Source organism: Micromys minutus (assembly GCF_963924665.1).
Source record: "Micromys minutus genome assembly, chromosome: 30".
Classification (NCBI taxonomy): Eukaryota; Metazoa; Chordata; class Mammalia; order Rodentia; family Muridae; genus Micromys; species Micromys minutus.
Window position 1 is genome coordinate 19,854,351 of NC_137965.1, and position 22,022 is coordinate 19,876,372.

Consider the following 22,022-nt stretch of genomic DNA (forward strand, 5'->3'; position numbering starts at 1 on the left):
GAAAGGGTCTCTCACTGGGACCTGAGGCTTGCCAGATTCATCCAGGTTAGCCAGCCACTGAGGCTCAGGGATGCTTCCTCAGCACTGTGTGTCCAGGGTGTGTGCTATCACACACAACTTGTTACATGGGTGTGGGCATTCAACTCCATGTTTACCCAGCAGACATTTCTGTGACTGAGCTAACGTGATAGCCCACATTTTGTTCTTTTGAGAGGGTCTTGCTATGTAGATCAGCTCAGGCATACCTCAAACCTACAGAGCTAGGTTCTCAGGTGCTGGTGCGATGGGTATGCGTGTCCATGCTGGGCTCAGAGAAGGCAGTGGATGGCGGTGCTCTTGCATGGCAGTATTCCTCAGTTCGGAGCCACCTGTAGTGCTTGCCAGGGTCGTGTTGATTCTCCAGTGACACAGTTCAGAGTGGGCTTGATAAGTGAAGCTGGTGTTACTCAGGGTGACCACAAAGAGTGTAGGGTTACAACTAAGTACTGTTATAAGTCCAGTGGAGGAAAAGAGTGAAAGCAAGTTATAGATTATGGTGAGATGGCTCAGCCACCAAACTGCTTTCTGTGCATGAGGATCTTAGTTTGAACCCCAGAACCCCATGTCTGTAACCTCAGTGCTGGGAGTGGGGTGTGTTAGGATCGGGGATCCTTGGGTCTAGGAGAAGCAGCTCTCTCCAGGTTCAGTGTGTAGACTCTGCCTGCAAAAAAACCCACACCAAAACAACAGCAGCAACAACAACAACAACAACAAAACAATCAGAAACAAGCTGGGAAATACTAGAGGAACACATCTGAGGTTGACATGTGGCTTATATACATGGGTGAGTGCATCTGCACACATATATGTCATACACATTGGTGAGTGCACCCGCACACATACATGCTCTCCCACCCCCTGCTCTGGAACAGCACACATGTATACACCCATGCAGGTACATATAAAGTTCTAACAGCTTGTCTTTAGGCTTTCCCAGAATATGGGAAGTATGTATCAATTGTATCTAAAACTCTGACTGCATCCTTTTCACATTGCTCCCTGTAGGGCACCATTCCTAAACTCACTGCCAAGTCCAACTGTCGCTATGAGGTTGAATGGATCACCGAGTATGCCTGCCACAGAGATTACTTGGAGAGTGAAACCTGCTCCCTCAGCAGTGAGCAGCATGATATCTCTATTGACCTTAGTCCCTTGGCCCAACATGGAGGTAGGTTGTGGACCCCTCTCTTTCTTCTCTTCCATGCTTTATAGGAAGAACCTAGCTGGGAGAGGGGAGAGGTAGGCTTTGGTTTGACTAAAAGAATCACTACACTTTCTGATGGGTGAACAAACACGCTCTGATGGTTTGTGCTTTCTGTAGGGTCCCCCTATGTTTCTGATGGAAAAGAATATATGTTTTTTATGAATGTCTGTGGGGACACAAAGGTCTCACTCTGTAATAACAAAGAGGCTGCTGTTTGTCAAGAGAAAAAGACGGATTCCACTCTAGTCAAAATAGCAGGAAGACACCAGAACCAGACGCTCCGGTAGGTGATAGTCAAATGCATTGTGTGTATTTGTGAGCCATGGTTCTGCCCTCCTCTTCCTCTTCCCATTTTCCCTGAGCACAAGAGAGCTGAGCCTAGCACGGCTTCCTGTGCTCTTTGGCAAGTTGCCATTTGTCCCTGAGCAGTTGGATGGTTTCCTGACCCTGATAAGTGCACATCTGTTAGGACTGTTGGTTTGTAAGTGTATTGTTTCTAAGAACATTCTAGGGGATTTAGGTAGTTTACAGTTTATGTGGCTGTTGTCTTTGTGTTCTTTCTCCCTCTCTCAGTCCCATCCCCCCTCCCAGCCCCCCTTTCCTCTTTCTTATGTCTCTTCTGGCAGTTTGGGAATCTGAAATACCATTAGCATTATACACAAGTCCAAATAGCTAAAACCCTACTTTAATTTTTAGAACCTTAAGTTGGTAGTTGGCTTCACAAAAGCAGAAAGATGCAGTTTTCTGAAATTGAGTCTTACACCAAATCTTATAGATGGTGGTTTTGGACGTTGCTAGCCAGGCTGTCTGACGAGTGGGTATTATTTATGTTGTATAAAGTCCCAGAGTGACAGCAAGAGCAGCTCTCTGCTTGCCAGCAAAAGCGGCTGCCCTCCCTCCAGGCCGTTCCTACTTTACAGCAAGGGGCCAGCAGCCTGAACATTTGGAACTCATTTCCGCAGGGCGCTTGCCCAGCTGGCTGTAGAGCCTGCTGTTTCATGTCAGTAGTGATTTGTGGGTGGTATGCAAAGGGCTTAACAAAGCAGTTTCTTAAACTTCACGTTTCTTTCTTGGCTCTCTAAAACACTGTATGCTCATAACCTAGGTACTCAGATGGAGACCTCACCCTAATCTATTCTGGAGGTGACGAGTGCAGCTCTGGCTTCCAGCGGATGACTGTCATAAACTTTGAGTGCAACAAAACCGCAGGTGAGTGTGTGTGAGAGTGTGTGCTGTGCACCCCTGCTTGGAGTTAGTGGCTGTGTGTTCACCCAGGTGTCTTTTCTTGGAAGTAGTGTGCTGACGAGGGAGTTAACCGAGTGCTTTTGGGCCTGGCCACCCTCAGTCTCCAGGGTTTTCTGTTGCAGTAATCCCCCCCTTCCCTCCCCCTCCAGGATGCATACATACATCCTGTTTCCATCTTTCTCTGCTCTCCATGTTAGTTTTGGGAATGTGCCCAGCCTTGGTTTGCTGGGAGAGTTTGTGTCTTGGACTCTGCTACAGGCACACTCAGCAGAGGAGGGAGGCCCAGCAGAGGTGGCTTCAGCTTCGTTCAGCAGCTTCAAGTGTGTCCACGTTTTCATTTAACAATCTTTTCAGACTGAAAGAGTTTGAATTTGGGAATCTTGGGGTATCACTGGAAGAGTCCAGGCTGAAGTCACGACTCCCTTTGGGTGACTAGAGGCACCCCTGAGTCATCGGCTTGTCTGCTCTTCATGTCCTGATATTAGGCATTCCTGGTACCTGTAGAGAGATGATAAAGTCCTGTCTATCATTAGAGATCTGTCTTGTTTAAGCTCTGGCTCTACCTCAGGCACCCCCCGGCTGACTTGCTTCTGCACTAGGTTCTCATTCTATGGCTGGGCCTGGTTTCTTTTCTCATCTGTATGCAATGGCCCAAGCTCTCATGGCTGTTGCCCTTGTGTGTTTGTTTTGTATGTTTCTATGGTCAGCCTTAGACGGTTTGATTATGGTCCAGTTCCTGTGTGATTCATAGTAGGATCTGGAAGCAACCACTGTGCCTGGAGTTAAGTTCTCATAAACTTGCTAGTTTTTAAGCAGAGGTATGAAGCTGGGCTAGGGAGCTCAGCGGGCCCTGAGGGCTGTGACTTCTGACTTACTGACGCCTTCTTTTTCCACAGATACCTTTCATTGGCTCTTTCTTATCACTTCCAGAGCTTGAATGCTTTCATGCCTGTTTGCTAAGGCACTCTCCACAGGGGCCTGGTGGTGACAGATGGTTCCTTGGGAGTTCACTGACGGGAAACAGAGATAAGGTTTTTTTATGGCTAAGTATAGGGTAAAGTGCTAAAGTTGAAGCACTGACGGCAGAGTCTGTTATCTGAAGGCTCTAGGTCATCCAGGTCAGTGGGGTTGTAGGACAGGGGGTGTAGCTGGTTCTGGGATAGCCAAGGGACAGATGTCCAGAGGAGAGGTTGTTGCTTCAGCTGCAAGATGACCTATAAGCTGGTGAAGCTCATGTACTTCAGGGAAGCTTACTCCCATCTCTGGTGAAGATGATGAAGCCATCTCTGTATGGCTGGGATGTGCCTCTGGCAGAGTAAGAAAATAGACTGGTTGTTGGGAGCCTCCCCACACCCAGATCCATTTTCCTTCTGCTCATTTCTTTGGAATGGGCCTTAGGCAACTTGCTCAGAATTCTGGATCCTGTTCTGTCCCTGGTCCCTGAGCCTTGAAGCTTGCTGTTGCTTCTGTGTGCTAAGCCAGCAGACACCAGGCTGGGTGCCAGTTTCTCTGGTCTGGCCTCTCTTGCTGCTTGAGTTATACCGTCAGGGGCTGTGACTCCCCAAGTCTCTTGTGACTCAGCTTTGCTTCCTGTAGTTTTGTTCAGGGCTTTTACTAGAGCTGGGAAGGTGGATTTGATAAGCTAGAAGAGGACAGATAAGAGGATGAAAGATTGAAAGACTTACTGTGGAGACCATGACAATGTGGAGCTAAAGTCCAGTGAGTTAAGATTGGAATTGAATGCTAAAGGCCCATTGTTTTTCGTCTTTCCTTTTTACTACAAAAGTTTTCAGATATGCAGGTAGGAGGGACATTATAATAAATTTGACACAGCTGCCTCTTTTAATGGTGGTTCTCAACTTGTGTGTCATGTCTCTTCCATAGGGGTCACATATCACATAACTTAGGTTACATTTATAGCAGCAGCGAGATTATAGTTATGAAACAGCAACGGAATAATTTTATGGTTGGGGGTTAAAACATGAGGAATGATATTAAGGGGTTTCAGCATTAGGAAGGCTGAGAACCATGGCTGTAATGCAATCATTCAATCATTAATGGTTTTCCACATTTGTTTTGCTTTTAACTGTGTTACTGTCTGGCTCAGATTCCACTTGGGATAGGTTTGCTTTTGGTCTTCCAATCCTAGTGATTTAGTTCAAGACTTTTCAGAAATTACACTTGAGAACTCATTTGCTTTTGGCTATAAAACCTAATTTCCCCTTTCTTTAGAACATGAAACTGTTCAGACACACCTCAAGGATACAGGCAGACACATGGGAGGTGCAGCCGGCTGGGATTATGAAACCACCATCGGCGGAAAAAAGGGCAGCTTTGTGCCAGTGGCCACCACCGGGAAAGGCCGAGGGATAGGGTTTCCAGGCCAGGGAAAAGTGGCCAGTGAGGAGCAGGGCTGTGCTGTTCTGGGCAATGTATGGGGCCTCTGTGGGTGGAGGAGGACGTGGTGTTGGCTCTAGTAGGGTCCTTCAGATACATACACTGAAAGGTTGGGAGTGTGGGTGCAGCCAGCGTTGGGAGTGTGCCCCTACCCTTGTGAAGGAATGTGAGATCCTGCCTTCCTCTAGCTGAACAAGGAACTGCTCTGTGCTTTTGCCTCCCTGGTGTAGGTGTTGGAAACCTCAGGTCTTGCTCACTTGTTAGTCTATACTCTTGGAACTGGGGTTCTGGTTTCTGTACTCTTCTTTTTATAATCCTGGGGAGCCCTTTGCCATGTGATTGCAGCCCGCAGCAGCAAAACGTTCACTGTGCCCCATGACCCTCGCTCTCTCCACCTCCGCCCTGAGGTACTTAGAGCATCACTGCACTAAGACGCTCTCTGGACAGCTGGCCTTGATCCTGCTTTCTGCTTCTTTTTTGACTCTTCAGTAGTTCCTGGGTTTGGGTCATATCACCAGGTTGTGTGCTTTCTTGTGGCTTTGCATATGTAGATCAAGACGGGAGAGGAGAGCCTGTGTTCACTGGTGAGGTGGACTGCACCTACTTCTTCACGTGGGACACTAAATACGCCTGTGTCAAAGAAAAGGAAGATCTCCTCTGTGGGGCCATCGACGGCAAGAAACGTTACGACCTGTCTGTGTTGGCTCGTCACTCAGGTATTGCTTACCTTTCTGGGAGCAGTAGTCACCGTGCTCACAGGAGATAGTTGATCCCAATGGTTTGGGGAAACAATTTGAATTGTCAGCCGAGTCATGGACCCCTTTCCCTTCTAGCCATAGTATAAAATAAGAGGAACACTGAATTAGGAGGTGAACTACTTGCATCTGAGCCTCACTTTTTTATTTGAGCTGTCTTGGCTCACCCCACTGGTTGAGTTAGAACTTCCAGGACCTGCTATAATAGGTCTTGTGCACGGTGCTTAAAGACAGTTTCTCCAGCAACCTTTTGGGATCATAACCGAGGAGGTTGTTGGAGCCAGGTCTCTGTTTGTCTACACCCTGAGCTTCTGTCCTTTCATATGGCTGCCTCTTTACTGCCACTGAAAGGGGATCACCCTGCTCTGTAGCCCTAGGAGGGTTGTCCAGCATGGGTGGCCTGGTGAATACAGTGTGTGCCAGTGTGAGGGGTTCATTGCAGAAACTGGTAGAGCATGTGTTTATTGAAGGTGCTGGGTGACTGACCACTGCTGAGAGCCCACATGTCACACTGCCTAAGTGGGTGGCATCTTGCCGAAAATAGAAGAGATTGATATGAATCGGTTTATAGGAGTCTTGCTTCCCCTCAGTCAGAATGATTTGCGTCAGTACCAGCTGTAACTGTCTGTCCCATTGTCTTTGGATGTCTTTCTGGAAAGTACTATTGGGGAACATCTCCAGTATGTCTGGTTTAAGACAAGATCAAGGTCTGCAGTAAATGATCTCTGTTAGCTAATTGCTTTAGCAGTAAGTCATCTTCATGGTTTACTAGGTAAGCATCCTGGAAGCTGTAGGAACACAGGAAATTTCTGTAGGAGTTAAAATAGCTTCAGGAAGCTGGGGTCAAATCTTGTGTATATGTGCTAATGAAAGGTTGGGTTTTTACAGTGTGGAAGACGTTCTAATCTCTGGAATAGAGCCGTGCTAAGACTTGTGTGGCTTTAGCCAATGTGGGCTACAGAAAGCTGTCCAGGCCCTAGCATCTTAAAAGGAGCCAGGACCATGGTGGGAGGACTCCAGCCAGCACCGTCCCCTTCAGCTCGCGTGTGCACTTCTGAGTCACACACAGTAGCGCAGCATTTTCTGGTTTTGATTTTGTTTTGTTTTTAAAAGAAAGGGGATGCGTTGCTTACAGTTTAAGAAGGGATACAGTCCACCACAGCAAGGAAGTCCTGACAACAAGGAACGTGAATGGCTGATCACATTGCAGCTGCCATTAGAAAGCAGAGAAACACTTTTTTTTTTTTTTAAAGTTTTAAGTATTCATGTGTTACAAGGTACAAACTGGGATCTTGAGGGATGATACGGAGGTGCATTAATGCACAACAGACTATGCCACAGTCTGTCTTTTGAGGAATCTGGAGTGTTTTTGTAGCATTTCCATCCAGATATCTCAGGATGTTGTGAGCTGAGAGTTCAGAAAGTTCCACCCTGGAGATTGCAGCCCACCCCCTCCAGCCAATGCCCAGTGCTTTGGGGGGAACTAGGGCACACATGATGTCTCTCAAAGTGTATCTGTAGGCTATGTGTGGACTTGGTAAGTTAGCTTTCCAAAAACATTGTGTGTTGTTACTGGCAAGCTGTAGGGTTTTACTGCTGGTTACCAACTTCCCAAGGGATCATTTCAGAATGTGTGTCTTTGTGTGTCCTTCAGGGCCAGTTTATGAGATGGTAGGCACATTCCCATGACTATTCCCTTCTTTGCCTAATACTCTTAACACCCAGTTGTAGTCCTCACCCCAACACACACATGCACGCACACACACACACACACACACACACACACACACACACACACACACACAGAGTCCATCAAGATCTGTCCTTACCTTCTGTGACCCAGACTGTGTAGAAGAGGTAGACACTTTCTTAGTTGCAAAGGAGCTTGTGGAAGCTGAAGCCCAGCATGTGACTCGTGCTTTTTCACTAGGCTCAGGACAGCAACTGGCCTTCTCATGTTGTTCAATCTTTGGTTCTGTACTGTAGGGTATGGGAGAAGTATGTGGTTTCTGCAGAAGACATTTTAGGGAGTGGTCTGTTTCTGACACATTCATGGAAAAGTGGAGATGCCATGACTTTCTGTGGAGTACTAGAGATTGTCTGACCTTGGCTTAGTCACTGTTTCGAGTGACCACAGAAAAAGTCACTGTCTTTGGCTAAAGGACTTTGGGTTTGATTGCAGAATTAGAACAGAATTGGGAAGCAGTGGATAGCAGCCAGGTTGAATCAGAAAAGAAGTATTTCTTCATCAACGTCTGTCATCGGGTGCTGCAGAAGGGAAAGGCCAAGAACTGTCCTGAAGATGCTGCTGTGTGTGCTGTGGGTGAGTTACATCAGAGGGGAGTTGCTTCTCCAGCTGCTTCCTCGGGGGAGTCTTAAAATGTGGTTTGCTTAAGCGTCCTGCCTTTGGGTAAATACTAAGGACGATAAGGCATTTTGAAGTTTCAGTGTCAGAGCCAGCGTACTCTAAGTCCTGAGGTTAGCAGAGGTGTAACTAGGCAGAAAGAACCATGTTGGAAAATGCTCAACGATACCTGTCTTCATTTTGTAGACATTTGAAGAATTCTTCAAACTTGTAAAACTAATTGTGAATTTTCAGCAGCCCCTGGTCAGATACTTAGGGGGAACAGAATGTCTGGGTGTTCTTGCTGTCACTGTTGGTCTTGTATGTCACAAGAAATCAGTGAGACTTGGTTAGATTTTAGGGATTACCCTGGCATTCAGAACTAGAGATGTGTCTCCGAGTAACTGAAGTCTGTTCTTGTCTTGCTGAGGGCTCAGGTATAGACATCTTCAAAAAGTAGCTGAGCCAGGGATTCAGTGTGGGGTGCCACAGGGGAGTGAGTTTCTGCTTGGTCATGAGTAAAGCCTATGGCTTGGGCTGTGCCCCCAGCTGCCCATGTCTAAGGGCAGCTGAGGCCCTAGATGTGGAACAGTGTCTTTTACAGACAGTGATGGTGCCCACACCACCCTGTCCTTGAGATACCTTTGAGGAAATCCACAATGATCCATGTATTGTTTCCAATATGTCCCTGCTAAGGCAGGAGGTGGCCTGGATGTGACTGATAATTTTTTTCTTTGAGGAAAACTAGCCATGTTAGGTGGGCTGAGAAAAGATCCTGGAGACCTACTGGCTTTCGGCTGAGTCTTGGTATACTTTCTAATGTCTACATGATGAGGCTTTTCCACTCTACCTTCTTTTTCCCCCCAGATAAAAATGGAAGTAAAAGCCTTGGAAAATTTGTCTCTTCTCCTACAAAAGAGAAAGGACACATACAGCTCTCTTACTCTGATGGTGATGACTGTGGTAATGATAAGAAAATAACAACTAACGTCACACTTGTGTGCAAGCCAGGTAATGTCACAGGAGAGGCACACCCAGATTCTCCATCATTTCTGCAGTGGGAGTGGGATGGAGAGGGTGATGCTGAGCTGTACTAGTTCTAGTCTCTGGTGATGGGAATCAAACTGTTTGGATTTCAGCCTAGAAATGGAGAAACCATATGTTGTCCACAGAGAGTTGTGTTGACATACTCCAAAGGAGCCATGAATCTCTGCATGACATCCTGTTCGTAAGGACTGTCAGAGGATCAGGGGTGTGGAGTGCAGAATTTCCTCCACAGGGGATCGTAAATGGCTTAGACATATTTTCTTGATTGCAGCATCTCAACCATAGTTATCCCTCTCCTGACAGGTTTCTGCTATTTTTGCCAACAAAGCATTTGTGCATGTTTTTCAGTGTTCTCAGGATGCTGTGTTTAGTGTGGTCCACGCTTCACAATTCTATTTATGACTTCTAGGGATTTCTTTGTCGATGTGGCACAATTTTATTATTTTAAAGCATTTTACTGCTGGGAACTTACATATCCTCTCTACACCCACCCTGTAAAGTTTCCTTTGTATAAATTCTCAGCAGTGGAAGAAGAACACAAGCTAGGAATGTTTTGTTTCTTGTTTTATTGTGGTAGACTATATATAGCACAATGCTTATAAACCATCTGAACTGTTTTCAGATAGGTAGCTGAGCTGGTTGGGTGCTTGCAGCTGTTAATGGCTGTTCATCTTGAGAGCTTTCTCCATCTCTCCACACTTAAACCTGTTGTCTTAGAAATAATAATAGTACTTCAGAGTTTTGTTCCCAGCATTTGGCACCCATCTAGTTTGCCTGTTTGTGGACTTGCCCATTCTAGGCAAGCCCTATCCATAAAATCACATAGTATTTGTAGGATATTCCTTTTCCCAAAGCTCCCTTTCTTGGGACAAGATTTCCCATAGCCAAGACTGGCCTTGAACTTTCTGTGCAATTGGATGGGCTTGAATTTTTATGTCCCTATTTCCACCTTCTGAAGAATTGGCATTGTAGATAGGCAGGCGCTGCATGTCTGTTTTATACAGTGCTGGGGATGGAAGAAAGGCTAAACTGGTCAAGCACTCTACCGTATGAGCCACATTCCTAGCTTTGTACGACCATTTTCAACCTCCCCTTTTCTTGGACTTCTAACAGGGAAAAAAGTTATAGAATCAGCAGATAAGTGCTTGATTGTTTTTTCCCTCTTCCTCTTCTCCCCGTTAACAGGTGATCTGGAAAGTGCTCCAGTGCTGAGAGCTGCGGGGTCTGATGGCTGCTTCTATGAGTTTGAGTGGCACACGGCTGCTGCCTGTGTGCTGTCGAAGACTGAAGGAGCAAACTGCACTGTCCTTGATGCTCAGGCAGGTCAGTGTCTAAGCCGTGCCTCTGTTGTCTGGTGTGCCTTAGGCCCATGGGTAGTTTTTGCTAAAGACTGAGCATGACTATTAGGAGTGACCCGTTTTAGAATTGTGTTCATGCCACTGGATAGAACCCCAAGCATCTTTTGTTGTTTGCTTGAGCTGTGCAGCTCCCATCTTGAATTTGTGGCTGTGCTGGATTTACCTGAGCAGAAGAGGATCCACACACACACTTGAAAGACTTTTGGATGAATCCTAGACCATACTCCCTCGATAGGGGAGTGTACAAGAAGGCCATCACAGTTTGGTTATATTGCTTGACTATACCACATTTGTGAGACCTGGAGTTACAGTTTGAACAGGGTTGTAGGGCCCACATAGTGGAAGAGGGCAGTGGTGACGAGCTGTGCCCAGGCAGGAGATAGTCACTGCAGGAATGGTAGCTTAAAGGTAAAGTGATCTCCCTTCTTCAGCATCATTTTGCTTCGAGAGTAATTTCTTTCTGAGAAGCTTGCACCATCCCCTTTCCCCCATGCTATGACTAGCCTGACATACCTGTGCTGTTTTTATGCTACTCAGGGTTTTCTTTTGATTTGTCACTCCTCTACAAGAAGAATGGTGCATATAAAGTTGAGACAGAGAAATATGACTTCTACATAAATGTTTGTGGCCCTGTGTCCGTGAGCTCATGTCAGTCAAATTCAGGAGCCTGCCAGGTGTCAAAAAGGCAAGTAACTTCTGATTCTGGGTTTGTTCTTTGGCTAGTGAATATTTTCCACAGGGGTAGTTAGGTTTCCCTTGAACACCATTGCTTGACGAGCATTGAAATATTGAGAAGACCTGGTCAGAAGAATTGCAGGATGCCAGGACCTGAACTTCGCAGAGAAGGGGCCAAGCCTCATCCTAGTGGCTGAGAGAGGTGTGGGTTTTCTTGGTGCTCACTTGTGATCTTTGAGCTTTACAGTTCTTGTGTATTTATGTATGTATCTCTTCTTACTGTATAGGGTTAGTTCTAATGAATTAAGTTGCATTACAGGTCAGTAGTGCTAAGAGGTGTGTGTGTGTGTGTGTGTGTGTGTGTTGTGTGCAAGCGCGTGTTGCTTTTCTTCTTCTACAGCCAAAAGAGCTGCATATGAGGTTCCCAGGGACTGCAGTGTCTTGGTCTGACCATGCTTTTGCCCCCATTTGTGTAGCCTTAGATAGCTCCTGCCCCATGGCACTTCCAGATTGACATTTCTGTGTTCATTTCAGTGGTAAGTCTTGGAACTTGGGGCTGAGTAACACTAAGCTTACCTACTACGATGGGATGATCCAGCTGAGCTACAAGAACGGCACGTCCTACAACAATGAGAAGCACATACCAAGAACCACACTGATTACCTTCCTCTGTGATCGTGAAGCTGGAGTGGGCTTCCCAGAATATCAGGTGGGAATTGTCTTGGGTAATTTTCCTGGCCATACCTGGGCCAGTTACCCACCTTTCTGTAGGAACAGAGCTATTATTAGTCTGGTTTTCTTGCCAAACCATCATATAATCATTCCTTTTGCAGTTTTCAGGGTACGTAGGCAGTATGTAGTTACTGGTTAAGCTGCTTATTCAGAGACCCATTTATCTTAATGCTAGTCCACAGCCCTGCTCGCTGGTTTAGAAAACAGGCAAAAGATCCTTCCCTTGCCCAAGGACAGGTTCCATCACAGTTCTGATGTTAAGCCAGGGCTAGTTTTACTGTGGGTCTTTGGGGGACATCACAGATGTAGGTGCCTGTGCTATCCTTTCCTGTCTCTTGTCTTGGGATTAGGAAGAGGACAACTCTACCTACAACTTCCGGTGGTACACCAGTTATGCCTGCCCAGAAGAGCCTCTGGAGTGCATGGTGACAGACCCCTCCATGATGGAGCAGTATGACCTCTCCAGGTGAGCACTTGGCTTAGCTGATGACAGTAGGTTTGTGATGGCCCCAGGGTACAGGACTAGGGACACAGAAACAGAGGTGGACATGGTCTGATCTTGTCATGTCTGTGCCATCAGTTGATCTTTGTCATAACACTCCATAGACCTTCACTGTTCACACAGTAAACAGTGTAAGGTGAGTGTGTTGGGGGATCATGGCGGGGTCTTCTGCACGTGGAGCTTCAGTCAAAGTGTTATGACATGTCCTGTGAGTCAGTCACCGTATAGCTTGATTCAAGTGTGTCTCCATTGATAATGTCTTTATTTCTCTAGTGACTAAACATTAACTGCTGGCTTTAGCTAGTTTACCTTTGTAAAAGCATACTTTTGTGTTAAAACTAGTCTGGTGAAGTCTGAAGGTGGCCGTGGAAGCAACTGGTATGCCATGGAAAACTCCCGGGACCATACCGCACGGAGGAAATACTACCTCAATGTGTGTCGGCCTCTGAATCCCGTGCCAGGTTGTGATCGATATGCGTCTGTTTGCCAGATGAAATACGAAAATAAGGAGGTATGTCTGCTTTTCTCATGTTTTCTCTCTGACTAGAGGCCTGGTGTGTGGAGGTACTGAAGCCTCTGAGGGTGTGCCCCTTGAACAGGCACACAACACATTGAATCTGTTCAGACTTAAAATGGCCACTGGCCACTGTTGATCCAATACTTTACAGAGAAAGCTCTTAGTGGTTATGCTGGCCCGAGTTTAGGTGCCTGAGTGGTTCTGCAGACATCCATAGCTCAGCCTCCGGTTGCCCCAGAGTCGGATGTAAGAGTGTTGCTTGGAGTGATTCAGATGCATGAGGTAATGCCACTCAGGGTGCTGAATGCTTCATTGTCTACTGGCAGAACGTTCGTACCTTTCCTGTGGTCCACATATGTGGTGGGCTTTGAAAGTTGCACACAGACTCCAGAAGTTGACTCCTGCAAAAGATGTGAGCATTCGCTATTATTGCACACGCTGGTGTGCTCTGGTGCCTCAGAGGTATTTGAGGCTGTACGTGCATGACCACAGCAGCAGCTTTAGGGTACAGCCAGCCCCCACTCAGGGCTTCCCCCACCCAAGGCTTCTGCATTTTGTTTGCCTGCTCACAGTTGGTGGTCGCTTCACAGGCAATAACTACTATGAGTAGAAAGTTGACTTCCTGAGGAAGGAAGCCAAATCCACACTCTGTTGCAGGGCTCCTTGTCAGAGACTGTAGCCATCAGTAACTTGGGAGTTGCAAAGACAGGCCCCATTGTGGAGGAGAGCGGCAGCCTCCTCTTAGAGTATGTGAACGGCTCTGCTTGCACCACCAGTGATGGCCAGCTAACCACCTACAGCACCAGGATCCATCTTGTCTGTGGTCGAGGAACTATGGTAAGTGCTGCCCAGGAAAAGCACCCGGACCAGTGTGTACAGTTCTATTTGTTTTAAGTTGCAGCACAGTATCCAGGGCCTGGGATTGTCCATCTTAGGCGTCACCGAGTTACCAGGAATATTGTATTCATCATGAGTCCTGTGCACTTGTCACCAAAATCCATGTTGACAACTTTTTTGGGGTCATTTTTTGTTTGTTTGAGACTTGAGGCTCACTGTGTGGCCCTGGCTAGCCTGGAACTTGCTATGTAGAGCAGACTGGCCTTGAACTGATACTGCTCTGCCTCCTGAGTGCTTGGCTCAAAGGTGAGGGCTATGGCACCTGCCTTATAGCTACAATTCTTATTTCACCAACCTAATGGCTGCTCCCACCATTTTTCCCTCCCTCCCTCCCCTTCCCCCCTTTTTTTGCTTTTGTATTTTGGGGAGACAGGCTCTCAGGCTGGTCTGGAGCTCACTATGTAAACCTCAAACTCAGGGTGTGATTAAAGGCTTGTGCCATTGTTCTTTGTAGACTCCTGGACTCTCCTAGGGCCCAGTCCAGTGGATGTGAGGCCTGTGTCCAGGCACCCTGCAGACATGAGCTTTGTTTTGTCCTTTGCTCGGTTCTCTGAGGTTATGAAATGACTGAGGACAGTGTCCACCCATGGGCTGCAGATACACTTCCTTACCTACACGATCCTGGGCTGCTGAGTGCTTGCTTGTTTTGTTTGTTTAGTCGGGAAAGAGTGCTGCTCACTTCGGGAGACAGCTGTTGGTCTCATTTTAGCCAGGCCTGGCAGCTGTGGCCTAGGTGTGTGGAGCCCTGTCATTCTTTTCTTTCCCCTTTTTGCTGTCATTTGGATAATGCATTTAGTTCTAGAAAATTCTTCAGACAATTCGTAGTGTTCCAAGTATTTTCCTATAGTGGCTGAGCTGGGTATGCCTATGGGCCTGGTGTGGGTCATGGTAAGACTCCTGAGGGAGAGAAAAGGAGGTCAGGTTCACAGAGTACATCACAGGCTAGAGCCTGGGTCTTTCTTACCCTTGGGGAGCCAAGGTCCGGGTTGATGAGGAGTGTGGGCGGAGCGTACAGGAGGAACTCTGGGCTGTGGGCTGAGTCAGGCTGGATAATGCCAGTGAAGTCGTCCGTGGAGTCTTCGTGTGCTGTCCAGTTAGCTAACCGTGAGCCACTGCTGTCTGTGATGGAGACAGCACTCACGGAATGGAATGCAGCTTTTGTGGAGGAGACTTTTGTTGAAACCCCATGTACTATAAGCAAAATTATACTAAAAAATTAGCACATCTGTGTAGTCAGAACCTGAGTCACAATATAAGATACTTGCCCCACATAGAAGCTCTCCTTGTGTTCCTTCCTGTTGCCTCTCAGCCCTTCCCTGACACACAAGCCATTTTTTAAAACATTTGTTTATTTTTATGTCCATTGGTGTTCTGCCTGCATGTCTGTACAAGGTACAGACTCCAGTTACAGACAGATGTGAGCTGTCATGTGGGTGCTGGGAATTGAAACACAGTCCTCTGGAAGAGTAACCAGTGCTCTTAACCTCTGAGCCATCTCTTTAGCCCCACACAAGTCAGTTCTGCCTTATTCCAGCTACTGTCTACAACTATGCATAGCAACTTTCTGGTTGCTTTTGTTAGACTCTGGCTGAGCTTTTCCATGTACTGCTTGCTTGACTTCAGACATGCTAATGCCCATGCATATGAGATGGCCCCCTGTCGGGGTAATGAGAACACTGTGGTATAGGTAGGAGGTGCACATCAGGTGCTGATGTGTCGTGGACTGTCAGTGGAGTCTATTCTGACACACTGATGCTCACTGATGCTTGCCTGCTGTGTTGATGTCCAGCTGATTTCTCTCTGCTCTTGTGAACTTTCAGAATGCTCATCCCATATTCACTTTCAACTGGGAATGTGTGATCAGTTTCTTGTGGAACACAGAGGCTGCCTGCCCTATCCAGACAATCACAGATTCAGACCAGGTATGTGTGCTGTCCCATGTGCACCCACCCTCCTTTCTGACACGTGTGTTACCATCCTCTGCCTCCTCCCTACCATTGGTACCTAGATCTTCAGGGCTTCCTCTGCACACACATCCCACATTGGTGCAGGCAAGGGGTTGTGTGTGAGCACACTACAACCACTGTGATTTGAGATGGGGAACAGTGTAGCTTGCTAAGGCAAGATGTGGCCTCTGGGGGTCTTCATGTTTGCTTTGCTCTTGTAGAATTGCTGTGAATGTATTTCCTTTCCTTTCTTTTTTCTCATAGGCTTGCTCTGTAAGGGACCCCAACAGTGGATTTGTGTTTAATCTGAGTCCACTCAACTCTCCTCAAGGATACGTGGTCTTAGGCATTGGAAAGACTTTTGTGGTAAGTTATGTGGTCAATTTCTAGTTATCTTTAAACAAGGCTGTCTGCATTCAAGTCACTTGGGCCATGGGTTTGGGAATCAGGCGTCCTTAGTGCTGAGAGGACAGTTGCTTCACCAGAGGAAAGAAAACCCAGGTTGGGAGTGGGTAATGAGATAAAATCATCACCAGAGTCCTTGTGCAGTTAGATGGGCAGTTTCCCCTCCTTACCTGCTGCTGTGTGTCTAGAAGTTTCCAAGCAGCAGCAGCATGGTGACAGTTAGAACATGAGCTACACAAAGAGTCCACCAGAAGCAAACCAGAGAGGCCCATCCTTGTACTCTAAGCACGCTGTTAAGAGCCAGTGTGCTGCCACAACAGCTCTTGGTTGCAGGGACAGACCAGTGAGTGGGTAGTGATGTAGAGATGGAGCTGCCCGGAAGACTGCCTGAGCCCAGGTGCTTCAGGGAACCACTTGTCTGCTGGGGCCACACTGCCCACCAGCAGCTCTTTGCATCACAGCAAGACTAGGCTTCTGCTTCTTACTATCCAACCCTGTCCCCTGCCCTGCTGGGTTCAGCTGCCCTGCACATTTGGCGGCCTCTCCCACAGGTATGTCTGCTTCTTACAGAACTACAGCAGACAGACCTGCTTTTTAAATAGAATCAGCACCTTTAAGAAATCAGAGACTCCAACTGCACACCCTTCTCTGCACGATTAAAGACACAATAAAGTGGTTTGTTCTGCTTCCCAGTGTGTGCTTTATCATTATGTGCAGTGATTATATATACAGATAGAAGACTGTAAAAGAAGAGTATGGAACACTGTGCACTAAACCTTAGAGGGATTTGTGTAGGTTTTGTTATTTGGACTTGTGTTTTTGCCATTCTGACTGTAGGACCTAGGTGCCCTGAAGTTGATAAACTGTTAGTGAGGACCAGATACTTAGCCCAGTGGTACTTTGGGTTCTAGAGATCTGTTCTGTGGTAAGTCTTGGTATCTAAATGAGCCTGTACAATTTTTTTTTTTTCTGTTTGGCTTCCAGTTCAATATCTGTGGTTCAGTGCCTGCCTGTGGAACGGTTTCGGGGCAGCCAGCCTTTGGCTGTGAGGCAGGAACTCAGATTGAAGACATTAAGGACCTGAGGCCAGAAAGGCCAGTTGGGGTGGAGAAGAGCCTCCAGTTGTCTGCTGAGGGATTTCTCACTCTGACCTACAAAGGCTCTTCTCCCTCTGACAGAGGTGAGCCAAGGGTTACTTGGACATTCATGTAGTTCCCACTCCTTTTTATCCTGCACCTCCAATTCTTCAGAGGCGGGTGGGATTACACTTCGGTTGGTGCTAAAGAAGTGATGGGTGGCGATTTTAAGTTACTATTTTCTAAGTTTATTCTTTTCCACCTGTTTTTTTTTTTTTTTTTTTTTTTTTTTCCATTTGATGATATGGTTTCTTGTGCGATGGCGTGCATACCATCTGAGTGGCACTGGGAGGGTGTGGAATCTGTACTGTCGGCTTCTTACTTTTTTCTACTTCACATGTCCTGTTAGCAGATCCTGGGAATGCAACACTATAATAACCGTGTATTCCACAGAATACAAACCATCATTAAGGACTGCTGTAAACAACCGTGTGCCAACAACCAGACGGAATGATACTTTCATATCATTTCTTCATAATAAACCCCCCAAATAGAAAGGTCATGACCACACCATATGGAACAGGGGAAATTGAAGTAGTTTGCTCTAAATTCAGAAAAAAGACAGAATGTCTGGAGTTAATATTACTCAGTTTAGAGCAAACCCTAAAACATAGGCATCAAAGGGAAATTCTTTGAATTTATTACATCAGACTTAAACAGGTTTTATGCAACAAAGACACAGTACATGTATTTATTGCAGCCTTTTTCATAGCAGCCCATGAATAAAATCAACCAAATCTTCCTTGAGTGGTAGGTGGATACATAGAGAAAATGGGCACACAGTAGTTAGTTACTAGAACTGGGTGAAAACCTCTCATTTGAAGTAATTTGCATGACTAGAAACCATGCTTAGTGAAATAAGTCAGACACACAGAGCCTCCCTCGGTTGTTGGTGATTGAAAGGTAAGCACTTCATCTCGAATCAGAGAGTAGAGTAATAGCTAATAGAGTCTAGGGTAGGGAGCTGTGGAGAGTTTGAGTAGCAGGGTTAGCAGTTTGCGGGGCAGGAGGAATACTGTTCTCTACAACACAGGACTCTTAGTTGACAACACCGATTGTGGTTCTGAGTAGCTAGTAGAGAGGAAATGTTGAGTTCGGCTTGAGGATGTGATGAGGGCCTCCAGTTACTCTGTGATGATTGCCTGTTGGATGCTTTGCTTGAAATGTGATCACATGTCCCATGAATATTTCGTTGCTTTGTGGCAGTTAGGAATAAAAATAAATTAAAAACTAATTGAAAATGTTTTGAGTAAGCTTTTGAGAATGTAATTACAGGTGTCTTAAGTCGGAGACACCTTCTGATTGGTGGCTTTCTTGTTCCACAGGCACAGCATTCATCATCCGTTTCATTTGCAATGGTGACATTTACCCAGGAACGGCTAAATTCCTCCATCAGGATATTGACTCTACACGAGGGATCCGGAACACATTCTTTGAGTTTGAAACTGCATTGGCTTGTATTCCTTCTGTAGTGGATTGTCAAGTGACTGGTGAGCCTAGGAGTTGTTAGGCTGGGTTTCAGTAAGGGGGGGGGGAGGAGAGAGGGAGAGAGAGATTGTGTGTGTCTGTCTATATTTATTTATTTGCCTACGAGTCTCTTCATGCTTGAATGTGAGGTAACCATTTATAAATGTAGCACATACGCTTTGCTCCAGAATAAATGATGCCCGATTGATGCTTGTTTTAAAATGATGCTTAGTGATACAAGTGCTTCTCTTGACGAGACCCCTCCCCCATATAGTCAAGGGTTTAAATTGTGGTTTGTGGGTCAGATGCTGTATAAAAATTTAGAAGAAAACTCAAGTAAAAAAGGAAGTCAAATACAGATGTATGTCCAAAGTTTATATAAGGAAGTAAAAAGACACAAGACCTAAGGGCTCCTCATTTGTGCCCTGAGGTGGCTGCGTCCTCTGATTGCTTAGCTTCTGCTGTTCTGTGATGGTTTTTACAGAGGGACGGGTATGTTTCTGCAGTCCAGGCTTCCTGTGGATTTCCTTGTGTCTTGCAAGACATGTCGTTTGAATCCTGACAGTCTTTCCATGGAAGGGAAAGTGGTCCCAGAACAAAGAGGAAAACACTTTTTCTGTTGTTTCCACCCCAGACTCAGCTGGGAACGAGTACGACCTGAGTGCGCTGAGCGCCGTCAAGAGGCCGTGGACCGCTGTGGACACTGTGCGCGGGAAGAAGAGGAACTTCTATCTGAGTGTCTGCAACCCTCTGCCTTACATCCCTCGCTGTCACGGTGCGCTGGGGCCTTGTTCTGCTGTATTCCTGGAGTCTGACTGGACCCAAAGACAGCCTCTCCTCACTCACCATTCTTGTCTGTTCAGGCATTGCCATGGGGTCCTGCATGGTGTCAGAAGAAAACAGTTGGAACTTGGGTGTGGTGCAGATCAGTCCTCAAGCTACTGGAAACGGATCTCTCAGCATCCTGTACGTGAATGGTGACAGGTGTGGAAACCAGCGCTTCTCCACCAGGATAATTTTCGAGTGTGCCCAGACATCGGTGAGTGTGCACTCAGCAGGAAGCACTTGGTGGGTAGTTACTTCTATTCCCACTTCCCCTTAATCTCAGAGTCTTCTATGTTGTTTGAAGTCGGTTCTTATAGAAATTGGGGGCATTGCTAGGGTTTGACTAGAGAATACTGTTTCCTCAGGCTTGAAATATCCCATCAATACTGAATACTTGGCTTAAGCAAGTGAAAGACTGGATACTTACTGAGGCTCTTGCTTGTTTTTGCAAAGTAGAACATAGCAAACTGTTGGCTTGTGTTGCAGGGGTCGCCTATGTTCCAGCTCCTGAACAACTGTGAGTACGTGTTTGTGTGGCGAACAGTGGAGGCCTGTCCTGTGATCAGAGAGGAAGGTGAGCCCCAGGCTGTTGCAGTACAGATATAGTGTGACATGTGTGATAAACCCATGATGTCTCAGATAGGAAGCCCTGTGATGGTGGCTGCCTTTGGGGTCAGGAGGTGCCAGTGACTGGGTCACCCCTTATCCTTGAGGTCTTTACTAAGCCTCTTGTTAATTTTTACCACCAGCCTTTCTCTACTATACTTGCATTGGATTTGGGTTTTTCTTGAAACCAGTAAAGCAGTCAGGATTATTAAAATCTGGTGTACCTGGGCCTTCTCCAAACCTGTCTTACACGTAAACAAAACAGCATGGAGGCAGCCCAGTCTGATAGTCATTGCCTGATTGAAAAACTGTAAAACTATAACCTCAGCTTTGCAGGAGGCTGAAGCAGGAGGAACCTAAGTTCAAGGCCTACCTCCCTGAGCTGTGAGTGAGCTTGAGGCCAGTCTTGGTGATTTAATGAGGCCCAGTGTTAAATCAGTAAATAGAGCTAAGAATGTAGCTCAGTGACAGGGTGTTTGCATAGAATATGCTACGTCCTAGGTTCTCAGTATTGCAAAGTAAATAAAACAGTTTATTTAAAATAGAAGTTGTTCTCATTTGGAACTGTGAATGTCTGTGTGACACCCTTTGCTCTTGGCTCCTGTATGTTCTTGAAGGAGACAACTGCCAGGTGAGAGACCCCAGGCATGGCTATTCGTTTGACCTGACGCCCCTGTCCCTCAATGACACAATCATCAATGCTGGCGAGTACACCTACTACTTCCGGGTCTGTGGGAAGCTGTCCTTAGATGTGTGCTCTGCCAACGACGGTTCCAAGGCCATCTCGTCATGCCAGGAAAAGAAAGGAATACAGGGATTCCAGAAAGTGGCAGGTACTGTTTTCCATCTTCATTTGCAAAATGTCAAGATGTGATGTCAAGGATCACATTTCTCTAACTTGGGAGGAACACGTGCTGAATGACACAAGGAAGCAAGCTTCTGTCTGTCTGTCCGTTTTTCTGTTTATGCTTATGGGAGAGTTTTTTTTATGGGGGCAAGATGGGTATCACTGAGCACAAGTGCAGGTCAGAGAACAATGTGCAGAAGTTGGTTCTCTCCTTCCACCCTGTGGCTCCTGGGAATGAAACATAGGCCATCAGATTTGCCAGCAAGTGCCCTTAGCCACTGAGCCACCTTGCCAGCTTACTAAGGGCAATTTGATTAGAGTTTGGAAAAAAACAAGAGGGCAAGGCAAGTTGTAAATGACAGCGGTTGCCAGGAGAAGGGGTTGGAGGAAAGAGAACTATACCTTTTGCATTACGCTGGCATTTTCAGTGGGAGGCTTAAGAAGCAGCCCTAGGGCAGACAGGCAGCTCTGCATAGCAACTGGGAAGGGGGCTTCAGAGGAGTGAGGAATCCCAGAGTACCAGGGAAAGCAGAGAGAAAAGGAAAAGGAAGTTAGTTAGGCCTCACCTGAGTAGGCTATGAGCTACAAGGCCACAGTGTGTGACCTTAAGCCCATAGGATTTTCTTGAGGCCAGCTATGGGATACACTGAACCATGCAATGATAGGTGTCTCCAGGCGGTCTATCCCAGGGATCAAACGGGTGTGCACGGAAGAGGTTAGCTGGGAAACTGACATGGTAGCTGACAACCCTCCGTAGCTGTAGTCCCAGGGATCACACACCCTTTTCTGACCTTCGAAGGCAGACATACATGGTGCATAGACATACATGCAGGCAAACACACTAACACACATAAAATAATAAACCTAAGCCTGATAGACTTGATTGATGTGGTGGTGCCTGTTTGGCATTACCATTCTAGCCCTCAGTTGACTTGTGAGGAGCTGGAGCTGGAGGCCAGTTTGAGCTCCCTGTCGGGATGCTGTCTCAGTTAACACAACACCCGATCCCACGTGTCATGTCGTCTCAGCAGGCAGATGAGATTTAAACTCACCTTAGACTGTTAAAGAGGCAGGATGG

General features: G+C 46.6%; 1 protein-coding gene across 2 annotated transcripts in view; it reads left to right on the top strand.

Moving 5' to 3' along the window:
• The window catches only part of IGF2R (insulin like growth factor 2 receptor), a 79,694-nt gene that overhangs the window by 39,137 nt on the left and 18,535 nt on the right, over nt 1-22,022 (top strand). For both annotated transcript variants that reach the window (XM_080941859.1, XM_080941860.1), the window contains 20 exons: nt 1,045-1,207; nt 1,361-1,526; nt 2,349-2,452; nt 5,437-5,601; nt 7,823-7,963; nt 8,852-8,995; nt 10,217-10,354; nt 10,927-11,074; nt 11,599-11,773; nt 12,147-12,262; nt 12,641-12,809; nt 13,473-13,652; nt 15,533-15,634; nt 15,923-16,024; nt 17,048-17,243; nt 18,525-18,689; nt 19,301-19,441; nt 19,530-19,705; nt 19,978-20,065; nt 20,715-20,930. In XM_080941859.1, coding sequence (XP_080797985.1) covers nt 1,045-1,207; nt 1,361-1,526; nt 2,349-2,452; nt 5,437-5,601; nt 7,823-7,963; nt 8,852-8,995; nt 10,217-10,354; nt 10,927-11,074; nt 11,599-11,773; nt 12,147-12,262; nt 12,641-12,809; nt 13,473-13,652; nt 15,533-15,634; nt 15,923-16,024; nt 17,048-17,243; nt 18,525-18,689; nt 19,301-19,441; nt 19,530-19,705; nt 19,978-20,065; nt 20,715-20,930 — 2,995 coding nt within the window. The remainder of the gene's footprint in view (nt 1-1,044; nt 1,208-1,360; nt 1,527-2,348; nt 2,453-5,436; nt 5,602-7,822; nt 7,964-8,851; nt 8,996-10,216; nt 10,355-10,926; nt 11,075-11,598; nt 11,774-12,146; nt 12,263-12,640; nt 12,810-13,472; nt 13,653-15,532; nt 15,635-15,922; nt 16,025-17,047; nt 17,244-18,524; nt 18,690-19,300; nt 19,442-19,529; nt 19,706-19,977; nt 20,066-20,714; nt 20,931-22,022) is intronic.